Genomic DNA, 21,594 nt, shown 5'->3' on the forward strand with positions numbered 1-21,594 from the left:
ATTTAGAAATTATTTTATAAAATCTAATCTGATAAAAATCAATCATGACAATTGAGTTTTAAACATCTAAATATCAGTTTTCAAGGATCTTTTGTTTTTTAGCAGCAGTAGCAGAAAATGAAAACAATGAAGTGCAAATAACTCAAAACTGTATTTAGCTTCTTTTATTGATCATCACCGAGCAAACATCTCGCAAACACGCTCGGTAACAGAGGTGGTTTCTGTTTAGTTTGCAGAGGTTTGGATTCAGAGTACGACTTAAACCTTGTTTCATACTTATTCTCATTTGTATCTGCACAAGCTCTTCTTCTTCTTCTTCTTCTTCTTCTTCTTCTTCAACAGTGTTTAACTCTCAATAATCCGTATTGACAAAGTGAAATCTCTCATTTACAAAACTCAAAGTGTCTCAGTCTATCATCTCCACCATAAAGGTCTGATTGATTGATTGATTGATTGATGGAGAGCTGCTGAGATGGTCGTCCCTCCAGCAGGTTCTCCATCTCTGCAGAGAACTTCTGAAGCTCTGCTGGAGCGACGTCGGGTTCTTGGTTCTTTGGTTCTGACCAGGACCCTTCTGGCCCGGGTTCTGAGTCTCTAAGAAGAGTCCTGCTGGTTCCAGAGTTCGTCCATTTCACTGTTACTGAGGCCACTGTTCTCCTGGGGTTTATTCTCAATTCAATTTACCACAGGTGAACTCCAATCAAGTACTAGACACATCTCAAGGATAATTAAAGCAAACAGGAAGCACCTGATTGCAGCTTGGAGTGTCACAGTAAAGGTTCTAAATATGCCTATAAATGAGAGATTTCAGTTTTTGATTATTTAAATAATTTTGCAAAAACTTTCAGTTTGTCATTATGGACTATTGATTGCAAATTAAATGGCAAAAATGGCAATTGTATGCATTTAGAATTAAATCTACAACACAATAAAGTGAAGGGGTCTGAACACTTGAAGCCGCCGTTCTGATTTTTTCTCAGAGAATAAACGCAGGCGATTAACAGCAGATTGTTACGATGTCGTTTCAGTTGGACTTTTCTTTCTTTTCTTTTTCCTCTTTATTTTTACCGTCCGTTTCCTCATCTCTGAATCGCTGCCCACTTGCTACTGAATGAATCAAATAACAACTCCTCCCAAATGGAAAACATGAACAGTGTAAAATAAAACCAAAATGACGTTTTCAGTCTCGTTATCAGGCAACAACATCCACTCTGTCTCTGACGTTTCCTCTCTACCTGCTCACAGAACCAAAGATGTTAAATACTGATGTTTGAGGAACTAAGAATAGAGTCAGCTTCCATTTTTGGCATCTGTTTCTATTGTTGCTGGACTATATTTAGACCGATGACCAGCTGCCATGCGTCTAAATATTTGCTTTTAATCCTGCCGACCAAACAAAACCACACTGTCGTCGTCATTGTTATTTTTGTGGATTTTTTTTATAGTGTTACATTATACATTTTCTTATAATCTTATTTTGTCTAATTATTGTGGACTATGGGAAATGACACTTAAATAAATCCTTTATTTAAAAAAATGTTGAACGTTTCCTTTTACTTCACAAACAGACAGAAAAACAACTTTCATATTTGAACCAAATTTTATTTATTTTCATGTGAATCTCGTAACACACTGTGTCCAACAGCCTGAGAGGAACAAGAAACATTAAATATTGAAACAATCGGCCACAACATGGCAACAGGATCAACACCACATCCTCTCAGCTCATGTATTGAAACAGTCTCATCAATAAATAGATTAATAACTAATCAGCCATACTCGAGGTTTTCATAAATATATAAAAATGTTAAATATGTTCTCAAATTAAATAGACAAATAAATAAAAGTATAAAAGTGGTTGGTATAAAATGATGCGGTATAAAAGGTGATAAATATGTTCAGTAGAAATAGTAGAAACGGTGGGGGCATCACTGTTCGGCGGCGTCCACGTTGGCGTCCGTGAAGTTGTTGAGGATGCAGAAGTCCTGCAGGTAGGTGAACAGGATGTCGATCTCTCCCATTGCTTTGTTCATACCTTGTTCGCCCCCCATCTGAAACAAATAGAGACACATTAGAAACAATAGAACTGAAAACTGGTGATATTCTATCTTTTTCTCAGTCAACAAATCCCACGAAAAGAGGAAAGACTTCAAATGTGTATCAATCCACCGCTGAAAATAGTCCCCAACACGTGCTCTATTTTCTCCTGTTCGTTTAATGAAATCTAAATATGAAACTATACGTCTGCGAGGTGTTTTTAGTTGGAACCAACAAAAAAAAGTCAGAAAGAAAATCTGCAAATGCTCACGTCTGAGGAGCAGGAACCAGGAAGTGCTATGACACGTTTGTATATTACATTTTTTAGAGTTGACTTGAGATTTAAAGACAAAATTTGGGGGGTTAAAGATGGTAAAACTGACCTAAATAATAAATCAATGATCAAAATATTTGCATACATTTTCTATTAATCAACTAATTGATCCATTGTTTCATCTTCCATACCTCCCCTTTTTTGTTATTACAACAGAGTGTTTTCATTAAAGGCCAACCACTAAAAACTCTTTCACTGTCATAGCAACACCCTGAATTTAAGCCAATTATTATTAATTTTAGCAAAATGAAATAATAAAAAGTCAAAGGAAATGAATGTTCAACGTAGATTTTAAAGATAAAACTTCAGATTAATTTACCATGGCGAGCTTCCTGCGAAACTCCACGGCGTGGTGATGGTCGTGGTAGTGAGTCACATTCTGGAGAGAGAGAGGGAGAGAGAGGGAGACAGGTAGCGTAGGTTAGCAGCTGTTATCGCTTCAATCTGTAAGTGTGTTCACTTTGACTGAAACCACAGAAAGTCTCTGTTTGTCACAGGAGATAAGATCAACCACAGCGTCACCACCTCCAGATTCATAAATGATGTTATTCTGGGCTCAACATCAGAGTCTGTTGCTGCTTTGTCTCACTGTTCTGCAACGAACTGATTGTTAAAGGAAAAGTTCGAAACCGGTCGACACTCACACATCCTTGAGTCTTCAGGTCCTCGCTGACGCGGGACAGGTCGGTCTTCAGCCGGTGCATGCTGGGATGCTGGTTGTCGCGGTGACGCAGGATGTTGTTCAGGTAGAAGTCGAGGATGTTGGCGTGGAGGCAGCAGATCTTCAGGTGGTCCTGGGAGAGGTCAGAGGTCAGAGGTCAGGGGATGAACTTGAACTTGTAACAATATTTTACAATGTATTTTTATATCAACACATGCTGCCAAACTTAATTTAAAGCTTAAACTTTCTATCTATCTATCTATCTATCTATCTATCTATCTATCTATCTATCTATCTATCTATCGATCTATCGATCTATCCTCACCTGGTTAGTATTAGTGACTCTGGGCATCAGTCTGGAGCTGGAGTCGTCGTCTGTCTGCTGACTCTGAGCCTGAAAACACAGACAGGGAGATTAGATTTTTCTTATTTGGATTCATCACATTTATTTATTCACACTGTTTCACTGTTCATTTCCTGTAATTGTTTAGTCAGTTTTGGAGCCTAAACGCTGGTTCAAACCCTGTTACAGCCTGTCAGGTATAAAACCCTTTATTTATTCCTGTTTTGATCCCTAACAATAATCCAAATAGAGTATAATTAGTGCCAAAACAACAAAATCAATCAGCGTTGGAATCTTTCTCCGCTCTTCTGTACAGGTGAAGAAATATTGGTTCCTTAATTCTTTCCTTGTTTTATGAAGCCTAGATTAAATACAAATGAAATATTGGGTCTAAATAAATATTCTGGGATAAGCCTCTAAAATATAATTTCATTTTTTTTTTACTGTATCTGTATTAATTGAACATCTGGATTTACTTTAAGAGAAGCACTGGTTTGAGCTACGGAGTGAAAATGGTGCCAACAAATGATGAGATTTAAAACCCGATTTCTGAAATTAAATTTGAAGTTCTGTTAAAAATTAATTGTAAAATAATGAATAAATTCTCTAAATAAAAAAAGAATTTATAATAAAATCTGAAACCATGTATATATTAAATTCAGAATGTGACTACTTACTCAATGGCAGTTTTAGGGTACTTCTACTTTACAACTCTATCCTACCTTATACTTCTACTTTACTACATTTCAGAGGCAAATATTGTTCTTCTTGCTCCTTGTTAGTTTACATACTGAACATATGATGAGTTTATAAAATAAGAAGCATTTTTATAACATTTTAGAAAACATAAAGCAGTTAAAGGTTGCTGTGATGTGAAGTCGTATGAGTCCAATATTACTGTATACTAATACTACTGTAGGTACATGTTGTAAATTATTTTTCTAGTGTGGTGTTACTACTTTTATTTTGGTAAATGATCCGAATACTTTTTCTTTCGCCGATTTAAAGGTCAAATCTGACGTTAAAACAAACATTTGAATTCAGGATTTGACTTTACAGTATAAGACATATATTTTAAATGAACCACTCACATGTTGCGAAATGTCCCGGACGGCCTGGTAAGTCTGCGGGTTTCGCAGCGGCTGGCTGAGCGGCCGGTCGACAGGCAGCGCTGACCCCTGCTCGGCCCAGCCAATCAGAAGCAGCGGCAGAAGGACAAGCATGGCGGCGGCAGGACGGAGGAGAGAGAGTGTGGCGATGTTGAGCTTCATCTTTCCTGGAGATAAATTGATCTTTAATCCTTTCAGAGCGAGGAGAAGTCAGAGTTTTCACCTGGAAGACAGAAAGAGAAAATAAATAAAACCTCTGTGATGAAACACTCAAGCGCTGAATGAGTCTTTTGCATCTGTCCCTGTGTCCTCACCTGTGAGCAGATGCTGTTGTGAAGACGTCTCTGCACCCAATCTCTTTATACTCATCAACCCTCCGCCCCCTCTGCAGAAATATAGGACAGGTAACCAGCCAAAAAACCCCATCACACACACACACACACACACACACACACACACACACACACATACAGGTCAGTGCTGAGCGGGGGCAATCTGTGTTTACTGTCACTTACACAAAGAGGAAATTAACTGTCAGTGAAGGTGTGACGACTGCCGCTACTTTTGTCATCGATTTGCTAAAAGAGCATTTTAATTGTGTTTTTGCAGTGACATCATTTCCTCTTTTTTTCTGTATGTATGTGTGTGTGTGTGTGTGTGTGTGTGTGTGTGTGTGTTTGTGTGTTGGATTAGAAGCTGGAAATCAACATTGTTGTTTAAACTTCCCTCAGACGGACAAAAAAAAGAAACTAGTTCGACCGGCCTGTGACTGTAGCTCTGTTCAGATTACATGTTTGAACAGAAGGTTTATTTTGTCATATTATGCAACTCTTCAAAATGTGGTATCATCAAAATGATTATATAATAATGTACAATACATGCAAGCAATGTTCTAGCACTCTATATTTTAAAGATGCAATAACTGAAACAATAATTCTGAATTTCTGAATTTTTTATTCGCTTTGTAAAGTGTCCTTGGGTGTTGTTTATAAATAAAATGCATTATTATTATTATTATTATTATTAGGTAAGTTTTTATTAGAAAAACATCTGTTATATTTGCTTTAGGATAATCAACTGGTAGCACACTGGTTCTGCAGATGATGGAGGGAGGAATAAAAACAAAGAAATAAATGGGACCCAGGATTGATCCCTGGGGGACTCCAGACCATCACAACTGGCCGCTCCTTCTGCTTCTACAGAGGAAGTCCTGTTTGATATCTATCAATTATATAAATCAGGGACATTGTATGAGCTCCTGCTCCTGGAGGCCTACAGTGGAAACCCCCACCCTGCTCCCTGATCGCTGCCAGTACAGAAACAATCCAGTTTCCCTCCTCTGTCTCTGCTGCTTCTTCACATCAATATTCAGGAATTTCCAGGTTGTGAAGTGACGGATCGAGTGGCCGGGTCAGTTTTCTGTAAAATTTTTCCATTTATTGTGCGGAGTGTGGGTGTGTTAATCCCTCAGAGACTGGTAATAGGATTAAAGGCCTCACTGCTACAAAAGAAGCTGCAGACATCCTTCACCTGGCCTGACATCAGCTGCTGTGTTTAAAGGAAAAAAATACCTGTTTCTGCATATGTGAACACCTTCAATAGAATAAATTCACTCATACTGAAATAAATCTGAATTTAAATTACTCTCGTTCTGATCAGAATCAGGTGTTACAACATCTGTGTCACATTGCTCATCATACGTTGCGACATGTTGTGCGTAGTGAGGAAGCTGAGAAGTGGAACACCCAGTTAATGATGAACGGGAAGTGACCTTAGCTGAACACCAGCGACTGAGAACTGAGCAGAGCGGTGGGAAGTTTTGAGACGTCTCCAAAAAGGATTTCATAGAGATGTCTGATTTTCCAGACTCTACTGAGCACGCTCAGAGATATATAAACTGAGGATGGTCATACTCACAAATATTTTTTATCCCGTTATCTCAAGTTAATCAAAAGAAAATTATTTTGATTGAACCCCATACACTAAATTGTGAGTAGCACTCTGTCCAGATAATCTGCACCTGTCGCATCGTTCAGTAACCATGGCAACGATGTGATTTCTGCCCTTGATTGAAATATTCTGATGTGTTCATCAATACCTCGGAGTAATGAGAAAAAAATTAAAATAATTTTTAAGAATCGTTTTTTCCTAATATCTAAAGATAAAAAAAATTTCTCTTGATATCTCATCGATAACAAAAATTGTTTCTCCTGATATCTTCAGAAAAAAAAAAGTTTTCTCTTGATATCTTGTTATCGCGATTTAAAAATAGTTTTCCCTTGATAATATCTCGTTATCTCGGGGTAACAAGCTTTTTTACTTTGAGATTTGAGAATATTTGCGGACTTTCTCTGCTTCTATACATTTTAAGCATTTAAAATAAAAATATTTCAGGAAGTTGCTCTTGCACCCTCAGCGATGAGGAACTGTGATGCATGATGGTATCAGGTTGATGCGCCTGCTATTAAGGCTTTTATTTTTATTTGAAACTGAAAATAATGTTCAAACGTGGGAAACAAGCTGTGAACTGAAAACAGCGTCCTTCTGTAAACCAGGATTTGTTTTTTTCTCATTTACACAAAATCAGTGAGTGGATGCAACATAAACACTTATCAAAAATGTGTGTTTATATATAAATATGTTCCTCACCCCAAGGCTGACTCAGGTCTAAGACCAATGTAACTATGGTAACAATCAATGACACCTGTGCTGGCCAGTGTCAATGTGGCTCATATTTGTGGTTTGTAAACATTGTTATGGAGAGAGCAAAGAGACGGGACAGAAACATTTTTAATGTCATGTGGTGAAAAACATGAAGGTTTGGAATTTATATCAACTAATTATGAAGCAATTACATTTTTAAATTTTATAAAAAAATAAACTGGAAACAAAAAAACACAAGATTCAAGATCATTTTATGACTTTAAACACAGACTGATTTATTCATGTCGTATTTCCTTGAATGAAACTTTAGAGCAGAAATTTGTCAGTATGAGGAAATCACACAGACACACACACACACACACACACACACACACACACACACACACACACACACACACCTTTACATCTACATTTTGTTTGTTCTGGCCTGTACATTGTTATGAGGGGAATTCACAGTCAGCTGGTTTATCTGCAGGTTAAACCTGTGTGTGTGTGTGTGTGTGTGTGTGTGTGTGTGTGTGTGTGTGTGTGTTTGCACAGTGTGAGAAGTTGCCAGGTAAATCCATCCTCACCGTCCGGAGGAAGTGATGGCGATGTTTGTGTGATGTCAGTTCTCTGACGTCAAACAGAAATATTTGAAGTTGTGGGAAAAAAAATTGTTTCAGGAATTTTTCAGTGAATTTCCTGTTTAATAAAAACAATAATATAATTATCTGCTTCTCAGATGTGAGAATTAGCTGCTTTTCTTTATTCTTGTTTTTGTAAAGTGAATAGTTCAGTGTGTTTACTTGTTCTTCGGAGCGACGCGGTGGTTCAGTGATCAGCACTGGCGCCTCACAGCCAGGAGGTTCTGGGTTTGAACCCTGGAGTTTATATGTTGCAGGTTAACTGGTGAATTTCCTGCAGGTGTGAATGTTTGTTCATCTGTGCAGGATAAGTCCCGCCTCTCACCTCATGTGAGCTGGGATTGGCTGCAGCCTCTGACCCTGAGGTTCATGATGTTTTATAGATCAAACTAATAAAAAAATTAAATAATTAATGGGCAGTCTGTTTGTTCTCACCGTGAGTCTGTCATTAGGAAGACGGAGCTGTCAGAGCGTTGGATTCTCTGATGTCAAAGGTCAAAGTGTCGCTGCAGCAGCGTGTGAGAAACGTTCAGGAAGATGAAACAGACACCAAACCGCTGACAGGAACCGAACCTCGCTGCCAAACATTTCTCCGAAGTTTTCCTTTAACCAGTGGGAGCTCGTTCCCTCAGGAGGAAACTGACGAGCTCAGGTTTCAGGTTGTGATGTAACTGAGCCGCAGCTACACAATGACTAACGTTACATAATTAGATTTATAAAAACATCTATGACAAACCTGTAAACACTGACACAGGTACTGACACTCACCTATAAAAATACATGATTCTCTCTAATTAAATTAATCACTTACATCTATAAAAATACATGATTCTGACTAATTACAGCAATGACTCATTAACTAACCACTCAGCTCTACAAACAACAGTGCTGGTTTCCACGGCGACAGCAGGGACCTCGTTAGGGTCAGGAGGTCGGAGGTCATCTCTTCCCCCAGAAGTTTTCTCGTCTCTTCTGAGCGCGCTGCAGGACGGCGGACGCCATGGAGCAGGAGGCCGCGGAACGCCACGACATCACCGAGAGCCGGTCGTCTGGGCAACGGGAGAACAGGTTTAAACGGAGGTGGGAGTTTCATTAAGTGTTTAAAAAGTGGTGTTGTTAATAAAGGTTGATTCACCGTCATCGGAGCCGCAGCCTCGTCCTGAACACTGCAGCTCCCTGAACCTCAGACCCAACTCACCTGAGGAGACACAGGAACACAATCATTCACCCGTCAACACGACCAACAACCACACAACCTCGAAAACACACCGTCACACCTGAGGAACCCTCGGTGCTCCCGCTCCAGGTGAGTCCTGGAGCCGGACTGTGACTCTTAGATACAACAAACAGTCAGAATTCAGATCGACTGTTTAGCTCTTCACTATCTTAAGCCGGACTTTGGTGCAATGAATTCTGGGTAAATTAAGACTTTTTTTCAAAATAAAAATTAGAATTACCGCTTCCTCCACTCAGACTAGTTTCAGATTACATCCCTGCTTATCCAGAGTCATTTAAAATATGAACCAAATTTTGTCATAATTGCAGTGAAGTCTTGAGTAATGGCTAAAAAGTGTTTTCTGAGGTCACCGTGACCGTGACCGTGACCTTTGACCTTTGACCACCACAATCTAATCAGTTCATCCTTGAGTCCTACTGAATGTTTGTGCCACAGAAGAAGTTTATGAAGAAGTTCCGTCAAGGCGTTACTCAGATATCGTGTCCACGAGACGGCGGACGGTCAACCTGAAGACAAAATGGCTCCTCTGACTGTCGGCGGCGTGGAGGAATAAAAATTGCCGCAGCAGAAAATATTTGGGTATAAGGAATTCAACAGTTACGAGAGTGAAACAATAACAGGAAAAATCTGATTAATTTGGTGTTGGCTGCGACTGGTCAGTGCAAGTGTCAGTGATTGTTACCATGGTAACACTGGTCTCAGGGCTGAGTCACCTTGGGGTAAGGTGTCTGATGTTTTCGGATTAAAAATGATTCGGTCTCCTGCAGGTTGTTTAATCATCAGTCTAATTAATTCATCAATCCAATTAATTAATTAGTTAATTAGTTAATTAATTAGCAGCTGCTCACCGTTGTGCTGGAAGTCAGGGTGTCTCAGGGTTCCCTGGATGCAGTGCAGTGGGGGAGGGACCAGAGGGGGTGGGGCAACAGGGGTTGGAGGCGTTTGCTTCATCCTGATTGGTTTAGAAGCCGGTTTGTGGTCAGGGGAGGGGCCAGGTGATGGAGGGCGTTTATTCTCTGACCACGCCTCTTTCCGTTTGAACGGCATGTCGACCACAGCGTCCGCCCCTGCTGCCACGGAAACGGCTGACCCACACCTCTGAGGACAAGAAGAGCAGTTTACTACAACAGGGTTTACACACTGTTCACAAAATAATGTCAAGGACTAAATGATTTTCCAGGACGACAAAAGGTTTTTTATTATTTCTCTCATTTTCCATGAAGAATCTAAAACCTGTGACATCACCTGTTGCTTGAGTGGAGAAGACTCATCACTGATCTTCACTTTTCCCACTAGAATAGCTCCTCCTGTAGGACAGACAGAGGTCAGAGGTCGACGGTGTGTGTGTGTGTGTGTGTGTGTGTGTGTGTGTGTGTGTGTGTGTGTGTGTGTGTGTGTGTGTGTACCAGTAGAAGGTGTGGTGAGGTCGTGGTGGGTTCTCTGAACTGGTCGTATCTTCAGCCTGGGAGTCGGTAACCTCCCCTCCTCCCTGTGAACGCACGCGCGCGCACACACACACACACACACACACACACACACACACACACACACACACAAACACACACACACGTTTGTCCTGATCGATCAGAGACGTCCACCACAGACTGATGCAGCAGCTCGTTCGTTTACAGTTTAGCTTCTAGATCTGCTCTTTGTTTTCTTGCAGCCACACGGTTGAAAAAGCCGAGTTTTAATTTTTGTGAACTGTTGCCATGGTAACAGCAACAATACACCGAGGCGCTTTTAAAGTGAATTGGACGTTACGCCATAAACACAAAACAAAAGTCCAACCCTTTTGAAATGTGCGCCTGGAGCTGTAAATGTTTTTTCCGCCATTAAAATAGGAAAAGTGACAGTCATGCGCCTCAGACCGTTCGCTTTGGATCGTTAAAATAGAGCCCAACGAGTTTGACCTCAGTTAATAAACGCAACATGGCTGACTGCTGTCATTTTCAGTTTAGGCTAAAAATAAATCCCCACAAACAAACGATGCAGGTGAAATTGTGTCTCAGGTGTTGATGCTTCGACTAACTGCCTCAAACTGAAAGAGTCTGAAACTGAGATTTAATCAGTGTGACACGACACAAACTGTCTGAACGTTGTTCTGTCTCGTCCAGTTTTCCACAGGTTCTAATTAGATCATTGATCCGTTTACCAACAAGAATTCTGACACATTTTGTCAGTTTTTATTTAGTTTTTGTCTCTTTTCGTGTTGGAAACTGATTTTTCTTCATAGTGTTTTTTTTTTTGTAACTGGATTCACTTGTAAACAAACGGCTCCACATTATGAACCATGATAGTACTATGAAGTACTCATGAAGTACTAACTGACGGGTTCCTCGTGGCTTCTGGGTTTAAGACGTTGCGTGTTTCACTTCCTGTCATGTCTCGGCTGTTGATTAATAACAACAGGAAACTAAATAACATGAAAGACACCGTGTTGCTGCTTTTCAGATAAATCAAGGTTATAATGTTTTCTTCTTCTTCATATGATCAAATGAATTATTAATTATTAAAGGAAGTTTCACAATCATAATTTAACTCACTCGTCTGTATTTCCTCCTCCTCCTTCTTCTTCTTCTCCTTCTTCTTCTCCTCCTCCTTCCCAGGCGCTGGGTCTTTCAGCAGAAGGACTTTGAGACGTTTGTGCTTTTGTTTGTGTGTTTTTGTTTGTGTTTATTTCTCCTGAGCCCACGACAGACGACCTCTTACTGGAGGCAGCGGAGCGGCTGCCAACACACACACACACACACACACACACACACACAGTTTACTTCTAAATGCTTTTAGAGCTGCAACGATCTATCGATTGATGAGACTATCAGTGAAAACTATTCTGATAATTAATTAATCAACAAACGACGAAAATAGTGAAAAACAGACATTGATGCTTTTGTTTGTCACATGATACAAACTGATTTATCGAATAAATAACCGACAAAAAATAACCTCTCACCTGGCCAGGTCCAGAGCCTCCACACAGGGCGTGCTGCGGCTGTCTGGATCCTCACAGAGGTCAAAGGTCAAGCGTGGGGTGGGGGGGTCAGTGGCAGAGTCCGTGGTGTCGGTCGGCTCCCACAGAGCGTTGTGTTCGGACCGCAGCTGGTTCAGGTGATCTCTAGAGAAGTTGGTTCCCCAGGCGCGGCGGCGGTACGACGAGGCCTCCTGCCTCAGCTGCTTCAGCTGCTTCACCTGCACGACGACGGACGCGACTGTGGTCAGACGTGTCTCACACATCAGGGAGGTTATGAAGCAGATCGACACTCACATATTTTGTTTGTTACAGCCTCAAATTTGGATCCAGGTTCAAAACAAACAACTGAAAAAATGTTTTAATCTAATTTTAACAAATTACAGTCTCAAGTTCTTCTTCTTTTTGATCAAAGCAGATATTCTCTTTGCATTTCCTGTTTCTACAGTGTGGGGAAACTTTCAAGGCAAAGTTTAGATATGAAGAGAAGAGAGAAAAACAGATTTGATTTGGATGTTGAACTTGGCCATGTTGCGATTTTGATAATATTTAAATTAATTGTGCAGCCTTCAGGCAAATCATTAGATTATACATCTCGTCTTCACCGGCGTGTCCTTAGTCTGCGGCGCCTCGTCCTGTCGATTCTGGTAAACCAGACGGTAACCTGACCCTGACCCCAGTCCAAACCCTGGATTACCTCGGCCCTTTTTTCAACGCAAACCGCAGCCTGTCCCTCGACTAAACCTCAACCCCAGCACGAACTGTAAAACCTGACGCTGCAGGTCTCTGACTGTCACGATGCTAAATCTGTTGATCGTTTCCTCTGAGCAGGCAGGCGATGATGTGAGCTGACAGCGTCTTTTCACCACAGGATGGAAAGTTAACCGGACGCTTACACGCCGCCCACGGATTCAGAGATTTCTCTTTCATTCAGTTGGTTTATTCAGTCGTTGTCGTGTCTGATTGAAGCAGCTGCGGCAGACGAACTGTTTGCACGCTGGCATTCAGATGCAACACTACAATAAATCGTTTTTAATGTTTCAGTAACAGATCTTCAGGTCTCTCGTTCAGCTTTCAGTATTTATCTTGTCATACAAATGTTGCTTGTCATCAGCTGGTTTTGCAATATGATAAATCAGGTCACATGTGATGCGTTTAAATGATGTTGTAACTTCAGACTGACTGGAATCAGCAGAGAGATGACACCACGTCCTGCAGCTCAGCACCACCTCAGTTCACACATTAATAAAACCTCCTTCCTGGAGTTTCATCAAAGACAAATCAGCTTCATGATTTTAACAAAGCACAGACATGAAAAAATTCACAGTCACAGCAGCAGGTGAAATTTGGTTTCGTCCACGTCCATAAAACTCACTTACACTTTCTGCTTAAGTCATTTTCCAACTCGTCTCTGTCCTGATGTCACAGACTTTCGACTCGCTCGTGGAGTTGAATCATGACGTTTAGCCCACAAAAGTCCAGGGCTTTATGGGTAATGATGTTACGCTGATGATCTTGTGTCTGAACGAGACAGTTGTGAGGTCCAACACTGATGCCGGCGGGTTTAGGTCTGACTCGCAGTCGGTGTTCCAGTTTGTCTCGAAGGTGCTCGATAAGGTGGAGGTCAGGGTGTGTGCAGGTCAACAGGCTGCACCTGAAGACCGACGGTGCCACAGCGGAGTGACATCATCGTCCCATTTATGTCCCAATAATGAAAATAATATGTCAGCAAACAACCCTGACAGACAGCCTGAGGATTACACTGAGTCTCAGCTCAGTTCAGCAGCTAACGATGCAACTGGTCAAACAAAGACACTTAAAACAAAAAGTTTTACTGAAAAAAAAGTTACGTGTTGTCAAGGTTGCAAAAATCCTCCGTAGACCAGACCGTCTCATTTCAGTTCAGTCTATGATGGGCCACACCTTCATAGACCAGGTCCTCTGAAGGATGCGGACCCTCAACTGAGACACAGCTCATGAGGAAGAGTCACACACAAACTGGAGACACACAGTTGAAGAGTGCAGTGGTCTAAAATACAACTGTACACTGCAGCATTAAGATTTAACCGACCGGGCCCTGCAGCCTCGCTATGCAACAGCAGCGTCCGCAAATTTTTGGCCATAAACTGTAAAACTATTTTGAAAACATTCGAAACTAAAAAGTAAAACTATCAGTTTTAGAAACGGGTTTTCCTGCTCAGCTTCAGGGGATATTTGAGGTATTTTGACTTTGATGTTTTCAACTAATCTGATGTCAGCAGAGAAAAGTTTCATCTGCCCCCCCCCCAACGACACTTTCCACACGACTGGTGGGAACCTACCTGTGTGTGTGTGTGTGTGTGTGTCTGTGTATGTGTGTGTGACTAACAGTGTGTTGTTTCCCTGAAATGAAGCTCTGTGGTTTCACCGCTGACACTCAGCACTCTGGTTTTCTATCAACACACACACACACACACACGTTGCACAAATCCCCGACAAATCAAATTCAAATCAGCTGTTCAGCAGGTTTAAATCGTCGAGTGGACAAAATGTTGCAGAGTTTAATCTGAACTGATTTTGATGCTGACGAATCGAATATTGTCATGAATTCCGTGAAGACGCCAAAACCATCAGATAATGTCACACGACTCCGACGATTAATCTGCCACTGGAAATAATCCCCAACAAATGCTTTACATATTTCCTCCTGTTTGTTTGATTAAATCTCCGGTCAGCAGCAGTCTTAGTTACTGAACCTTTTAAAAAAACGAAACTATATATTTATGATGTGTTTGTAAAGAGTTACGTTGTGTGTCACCTTTTGCCCATAAACACTGATTCTCTTTGTGTGTGTAGGTGTTTTTTATGACATGAAGCTGTTTATCTTGTCGGCACACGCCTGACACTCCTAAACTGTGTGAACAGCTGTGTGGAGTAAACTTCAAGTCCTGTTCAAATCATTTCCACTCCAGCAGCTGCTTTTACAAACAGAAACCATGTTGTTTCACTCAATTAAGCAACAGTGACTTTGTTCCCATAGAAATGCGAGTTTATCAACATCAACAGCTGTAATCTGCTACATCAGAGAAACTGTATTAACCAGTTTCACACTTGAGATTTATTATATTATCAGTTCTTTTCATCCTTCTTCCTTCTGTCACATTCCTTTTGTCAAATGACCAACAAACGAGCGAGCTAGCTTTCGAACACGCGTGCGTAACGCCAGGCTAACGTTGACTTAACTCACAACCTCAAGTTTCCACAGGTTTAACTTCACGAAGGAGTTCAGAGAAGTGAAGAGTGGGAACGACAGACACACACCGAGGTTGTGTTGCTGTTGAAGTGATTTTATGGCCCAGTGATTTGGGTACAAACGCTCTGGGCATCCATGGTTCGACTCCCGGCTGCACTCCCCTCCTCTCTGTCCCATTTCCTGTCTACACTCAAATTGAGGTTTAAAAATGCCCCCCAAAAATATTTGAAATATGAAATTACACGTTTTTCAATCGTTCCCTCTTGCAAGTATTTTTTTTGTAGGTGAGTGACGTTAATCTGGTTTATCTAAATGAGTCAGGTAGCAAAGATGATAACTGACCCCGCCCCTCATCGTATGACACCCCCCCCATCAGCCATAACACTGAATCCTGACCTGAGGGGCGTCGCTGTCCGTGGCTCCGCCTTTTTCTGGGATCCTGTAGAGGGGAGAACGAAAGCTGGACTGATACTCTGTGAACATCCTGTCAGACAGACAGACGACCTCATGAACACAATGGAGTCACACAACACGGACACACACACACACACAAAAAACTCACACACAAAACACACACACACACACAAACACAAAACACACACCTGGGTCCTCCCTGCACCTGAGGAGGAGGAGGGGGCATTGCATTATCATTCTGAGGGGTGGGGGCGTTGTTATTGGGGCGGGGCTTCTTCTGTGACTCCTCCTTCCTCTTTTTGTTGGTCTGGAGATGAAAACAGTTCAAATCAATCAATCAATCAATCAATCAACCAATCAGGACACACACACATATTTACACACAGACATATATACCATGTGTTTGTGGAACAGCGGGATTTGCTGATGTTCCAGATGTGTCCGAAGGCGGGGTTCGGTGGGAGGGGCCACACCCTGGAAGCTCCGCTGATACTCTGTTTCCATGGCAACGGAGTTCTTCTTAAAGGGAGGGACAGTTCTGCTGCTGGAATACAGCACCTGCAGTGGTGGAGGGGGAGGGGGAGGGGGAGGGGGGGGGGGGTCAAAGGTCAGCAGCAATGACAAGTCATTTAAATACTAATCATTAAAATCAAAGAGCAGTGATGAGACTGAATGATTCATTAAACTACTATTAGACATGTCAACACTGAACTCATCAGTGACGAGCAATCAAACAGTCTACCTCCACCTGGTGGACACAGCTGAAGTGCACACACCTGGTGAGTCAGTCCTTCTTCTGCTGCAACTGATGTTTTATACAGTCAAACACTTTTTAGGTGTTTTATTTATCCATTCATCTGTTGTCGGTTTTACATCGTTTGAGTCGGTGGTTTATTTCTATTTAAAAAGTAATTCCAGACAAAACTCCACTGTTATCTTTTCAAACTCAGATCATAGCTCTGTGTGTCTGCACTGACTGAGATATTAAAGAAAGTGTTCAGGTTTTCTGCTGCAGCAACATGGAACAGTTTTCAGAAGGAAATTAAATCAAACAGCTCAGTATCCCAGACTGAATTCAAACCACATGGTACATGAGTGTTTTACTCATTTCCTCTGTTTTCTAAATATTGACTGTTTTCTAACTTTCTCTGTTCTTATCTTATTTCAGTCTTCATACATCATCACCTGGTTGTATTACTGTTTTATTCATGTGTCTGATGTTTATTCTCCTGTCTGAAACTTGTAGTTTAAGGTCTCAGTGGGATTTACCTGTTTAAAATCTATTTCCTCTTGAATTCAGCAGAGTTAAATCAAAGGTGACATGACCTCTTGTAGTTCCTTGAAGACGCGTCACCTCATCCAGAAACCTTTAATAAGCTCAACGCAGCGACTCAGACCAAAGCATTCTTAGTTAGCATCCTACTGACTAGCATTTACTAGCATATCTCTGTTTGTGTACAGTGATGAAAACAGTAACATATTGTAGTAACTCTCCACCTTATATGTTAATGTTAAAACATATGAAGCAGCTGGGAGTTTCTGTTAGTAGCTGTCAGTCAGTAAAGTCAATAAAGTCAATTAGAATGGGTTTGTTATATGGTACAATTTGGGAACAACTGTTTTGCAGTATCTTACCTGCTCAGAAGTCAGTGTGGTGCAGTATATGATCATATTTGATAGGATTTAGTAGTATTTGGATGTATTAGGTTGTAGTGTATCTGCAATTACTATGAGTTCAGTCCTATACGTGATAAAATATGCTGGTATTTTGGAATATGTGATAGTATTTGCCAGTGTTCGGTACTATTTTGTAGTATCTTATCTGCTCTACAGCCAGTACTAGTGAAATATGTGGTAGTATTTAGTGGTATTTGGAAGTATTAGGTAGAAATGTACCTGTAATTACAGTGCAATACTATACATGATAAAATATGGTATTTTGTAATACGTGTGTCTTAACTGCTCTACAGTCAGTATTAGTGGAATATGTGGTAGTATTTTTTGGTATTTGGAAGTATTACTGTAGTGTGTGGTAGTATTCTATAGTACTTGACAGTAGTATTTACAGTATTTTGTGGTATCGTACCTGTTCTGCAGTCAGTATTGGTGACGCAGCAGTTGTAGGTTTCTTCCAGCTGAACTGTCTGTGGTACTCTGATTTCTGACCTCCCGACCTTTGACCTTCTGACCTCAGCCCCGCCCTCCACCGCAGAGCATGCTCGACCTGCAGCACAAGGAGGAGGATCCTGTTAATCCTGATATTTTCTTGTTTTAAAAATTAAAAAAACACAACTAGACACAGTTTTTCATCGGCTCACCTCATTGGCCGAGAGCTGCTGTCGGTCAGGTGCTGCTGTAGGAGGGCGGCTGGGCTGCTGTGGTTGTCTGTCAGGCTGGGAGGGGTGGAGCTTTGCTGAGGAGACAAATCATATTCCTTAAGTGGAACCTGATCTTAGAGGAAGATAATGAAGCCGAGTTACAGTCCAGGCCATAAGTATTTGGACATTAACACAGTAATTATTCAGGCTCAGGTTTTTTTTAAAAGGTCTATATCTCCACACTGTTCTTTTCTATATTAACGTAAACCTGCTCAGATTAAAGATGAGACTTGGCTCTTTAATGTCGTCTCTATTATTTTATTTCATACTGAATGAGCTGAAGCTCAGAGCCTGAAGAACAACGAATATGTAACTGTCCAAATACTTACGCTCTGGACTGTATGTGATGGGTATTTACTAGATTTTCCTGCAGCACGTTGTGGCCTCTCTGGAGTTTTTGGTTGTGCAGGTGATTCAGGTTCTGCTCGAGATTCAGGAGGAGGTGTTGGAGGTCTTGGGGCCAGGGAAGGCTTCTTCCTGTGGGCGGAGCGACTCCTGGAGGCTGGTGCTGAAGAGGTGGAGGAGAAGGAATTCATTTATAAAACACTTTAAAATTAACTCACATCAGATTCTGAAAAAGTGACTGATAAACGACTGATTTTCTTGCTGTTAAATTAAGTTAATCTTGTTCCTGTTACCAAAGTAACATTAGACAAGGAAAACAGATTAACATACTTACATTAGCAGCTATTATCATACCAGTGCATACTAAAAGCTAGCATGTTAGCATCCTAACTGTACACTGCAGTTTGTCCAATACTGGGTTTTTGAGGCTGATACTGCTACTGATATTTTGGGGGCTAAATAATGTGATGATGAGTCTTTTTTTTTTTTTAATTTAACAACAATTTATTTTTTTTACAGATTCAGAGGGATTCAGTATCTTGCCAAGGACACTTTGATATGTGGACTGGGGATTGAACCACTGACCTTCAGTTTGGTGGTCAACCTGCTCTAGCTCCTGAGCTACAACCACCCACAACAGCTGGAATCATAAACTATTTTTTTCTCAGCTATATTATATGTATATTGTTGACATGGACAGCCTACCTGCAGAGGGCGCTCTTATGTGGGCATGAGCGATCGGTTCAGCAGGGGACTGATGTGGATCTGATGGACAGAGCAGAGAAGTGCAGGACTGAGCGAGACCAGCAGGACCGAGCCTCTTCCGACGCTGGAGACCTGGTTCTCTGCTGATACCTGAGAGACACACGAGTCAAAGACACAGCATGTAACTTTGGACTTTAAGAGGAATAATGAAAAATATTTGCATTGTCACAGATTCTGATTCTTCAACAAGGTAGGAGGCTTAGATGTCTCTTAAAGAATTTGTCAGAATAAAGTCAATCCAGTCAGAGCTCATCTCAGGGTTCTTACCCATCTGGTAGGAGCGGAGGCCGGCCAACGGGGTGCAGCGCTGAGGTGGCAGACTCCTGGACCGGGGAACCCCGTAGCTCTTCTGGTATTCACTCTGACACTGACACAAACACATAAAGATGAAAGAGTTTGGTGGCTCTTCAAATGTACAAGTTGTAAGGCCAAACACGGTTCGAATAAATAAAACAGTGTGTTAATATGCGCAAGACATATAGAATATTTCCATTTGCTGAAACAGTGCAGCCATAAAAATCAAAGAATCTTGACTGTGAATGTTTGAATATTTCACTTATTGTAAGAATCATCTCGCTTCACTAAGGTGGAACGAATTGATACAGAATCTGTACGGTGTACACACAATATGACACCATCATAGGTTAATTTTGTTTTGAGTTGAAAGGGAAATGCAGGGTTGAATCATAAGTGTTAAGTTCAATCTATATAATGTTACTAACAATAAAAGTTAGTTGCAGCCCTATGATTAATTAATCATTAAACTCACTTACTGTCAATCTGTTTTGAATTTCTCTGTTTAAAATCATTCAAATCTGAATATATATTGGGTTTTAACTGATTGTCAGACAAAACAAAACATCTGAAGAAAATGGTGATGAGCATTTTAATCTGACGTTTACTAGCCTGCACAGCTAACTAATTAAGCACAATATAATTGAGAGTTTATTCATTAATGAAAATAATCATCAGTTGAAGCCTGAGCATTAATAATAGAAAATGCCCATTAGCATTTCTCAGATCTTAAATTACTACAATCAAACAAGTCTTACTGATGAATGATCAATAAAAACTATATGATAATCAATACTGATAATTCAATACTTATGAAGTTATGGTTGGTATCATATCCTCTGTAGCTGTAATAGTAGTAATACTAGTAGTATTAGTAGTACTAGTACGATTTTCTAACCTTAACCCTTTTTTAGCACTTTATACTTTGTAAATTGAGTTTTCAAAAGTGTTCTACAAGCAAATAAACAAATCTATCTGACCCTGATTAGCTGGATTATCTGATTGCATCAGATTAAATCTCATTAATCCTGACTCTGCAGTCTCGTGCCGGGTTCTGTCCGGTAAACCGGGACCAGACTGGTTCATTAGAGATAAAACTGACGCTAATTTAGTCGGAACCCGTTTATAAATAGCGCAGTCGGCGAGTTAGCTGTTAGGTGGCTACGTTCGTTAGCACAAGCTTGTTTGGCTAACCTGTTGCTAATGCTAACACCTGTTGTTTACCTTGAAGCGGACAGTCATGGCGCTCTCACCGCTGACCAACCACGACGACTCATCACTCGACCATGAACGTTTTGTTAACTAGTTGTAATAATGTTGTACAACTAGTTAACTAACCCGACCAGCATGCTAGCCAGCGGCTAAGCTTGTCCCTCGGCTTCAGGTGCTGCCTCCGTTGCCATGGCAGCTTAGCGTCATGCGCAGACGCGTCAGCAGGAAAACGGTTGATCGACAAGTGACGTCAACTGTATTTCCTTGTTTAAGGATTTCTTTTGTAAAAGATGTCTTGTTTATGTCTTGCAATTTATTTTTATTTTATTTTATATTATATTATATCATATTATTTTATTTGTTTATATTTACTATAATTTGTATGTATTGTCCATATCCACTTTGTTATATATCTAATTTCAGGAGTTTCTATTGATTGTATCTTCCATTTTCAGTGCTTATTAGTTTCCATTCCATCTTATTTAAACTGTTTTGAATAATAAAGTGTTTTAGGAAAAAAAATCAATTCGGTTAAAAAACATTTTTGATCTGAATAATCTCATTATTTCTTTGCTGTGATGTTATCTTCACAAAAACAGCAAAAATGTACACTGCAGTGTCAAAGCTTTGCTCATCTTTTGCATTAAATTGAATGATAATATCATATATTACAGTAATTACTATATTATATACAGTTTTACATTTTGATATTTTATCCATATGTTATGTTTAAATTATATAAATATCATATTAAAAAATAAATAGATATAGAAAAGAAGTTAAATGAATTCAATATGGTTTCTGCATGACTTTACAAAACTCAACCACCAGAGGGTGACATGTACCTATAACCAGTCTATCTATCTATCTATCTATCTATCTATCTATCTATATCTATCTATCTATCTATCTATCTATCTATCTATCTATCTATCTATCTATCTATTCCAGAATGACTCCACATTGCAGTTT

The 21,594-nt window shown here is 40.4% G+C and overlaps 2 protein-coding genes across 3 annotated transcripts; both read right to left on the reverse strand.

The window, feature by feature from the left end:
* Positions 1 to 1,623: 1,623 nt before the first annotated feature.
* On the reverse strand, positions 1,624 to 8,682 carry il22 (interleukin 22). Its single transcript, XM_056368193.1, has 7 exons — positions 8,639 to 8,682; positions 4,799 to 4,869; positions 4,467 to 4,707; positions 3,358 to 3,426; positions 3,016 to 3,165; positions 2,691 to 2,750; positions 1,624 to 2,051 (listed from the first exon to the last, which is right to left on the reverse strand). Exons 3-7 carry the CDS (start codon positions 4,644 to 4,646, stop codon positions 1,929 to 1,931), a joined length of 582 nt encoding a protein of 193 aa, XP_056224168.1. The 5' UTR covers positions 4,647 to 4,707; positions 4,799 to 4,869; positions 8,639 to 8,682; the 3' UTR covers positions 1,624 to 1,928.
* On the reverse strand, positions 7,257 to 20,860 carry mdm1 (Mdm1 nuclear protein). 2 transcript variants are annotated; one of them, XM_056368191.1, is made up of 16 exons: positions 20,635 to 20,860; positions 19,384 to 19,483; positions 19,057 to 19,206; positions 18,365 to 18,514; positions 17,947 to 18,041; positions 17,715 to 17,852; positions 16,025 to 16,186; positions 15,817 to 15,935; positions 15,611 to 15,698; positions 11,968 to 12,203; positions 11,558 to 11,740; positions 10,418 to 10,500; positions 10,257 to 10,318; positions 9,860 to 10,109; positions 8,910 to 8,972; positions 7,257 to 8,823 (listed from the first exon to the last, which is right to left on the reverse strand). In XM_056368191.1, the coding sequence occupies exons 1-16, from the start codon at positions 20,650 to 20,652 to the stop codon at positions 8,714 to 8,716; spliced, it is 2,007 nt and encodes a 668-aa protein (XP_056224166.1). In that variant the 5' UTR covers positions 20,653 to 20,860; the 3' UTR covers positions 7,257 to 8,713. The 2 variants fall into 2 exon arrangements, with proteins under 2 accessions (XP_056224166.1, XP_056224167.1); XM_056368192.1 differs by having other exon boundaries at positions 15,611 to 15,653; positions 20,635 to 20,858.
* Between the last annotated feature and the right edge of the window lie 734 nt (positions 20,861 to 21,594).

This window comes from Seriola aureovittata, chromosome 22 (genome assembly GCF_021018895.1).
Source record: "Seriola aureovittata isolate HTS-2021-v1 ecotype China chromosome 22, ASM2101889v1, whole genome shotgun sequence".
Classification (NCBI taxonomy): domain Eukaryota; kingdom Metazoa; phylum Chordata; class Actinopteri; order Carangiformes; family Carangidae; genus Seriola; species Seriola aureovittata.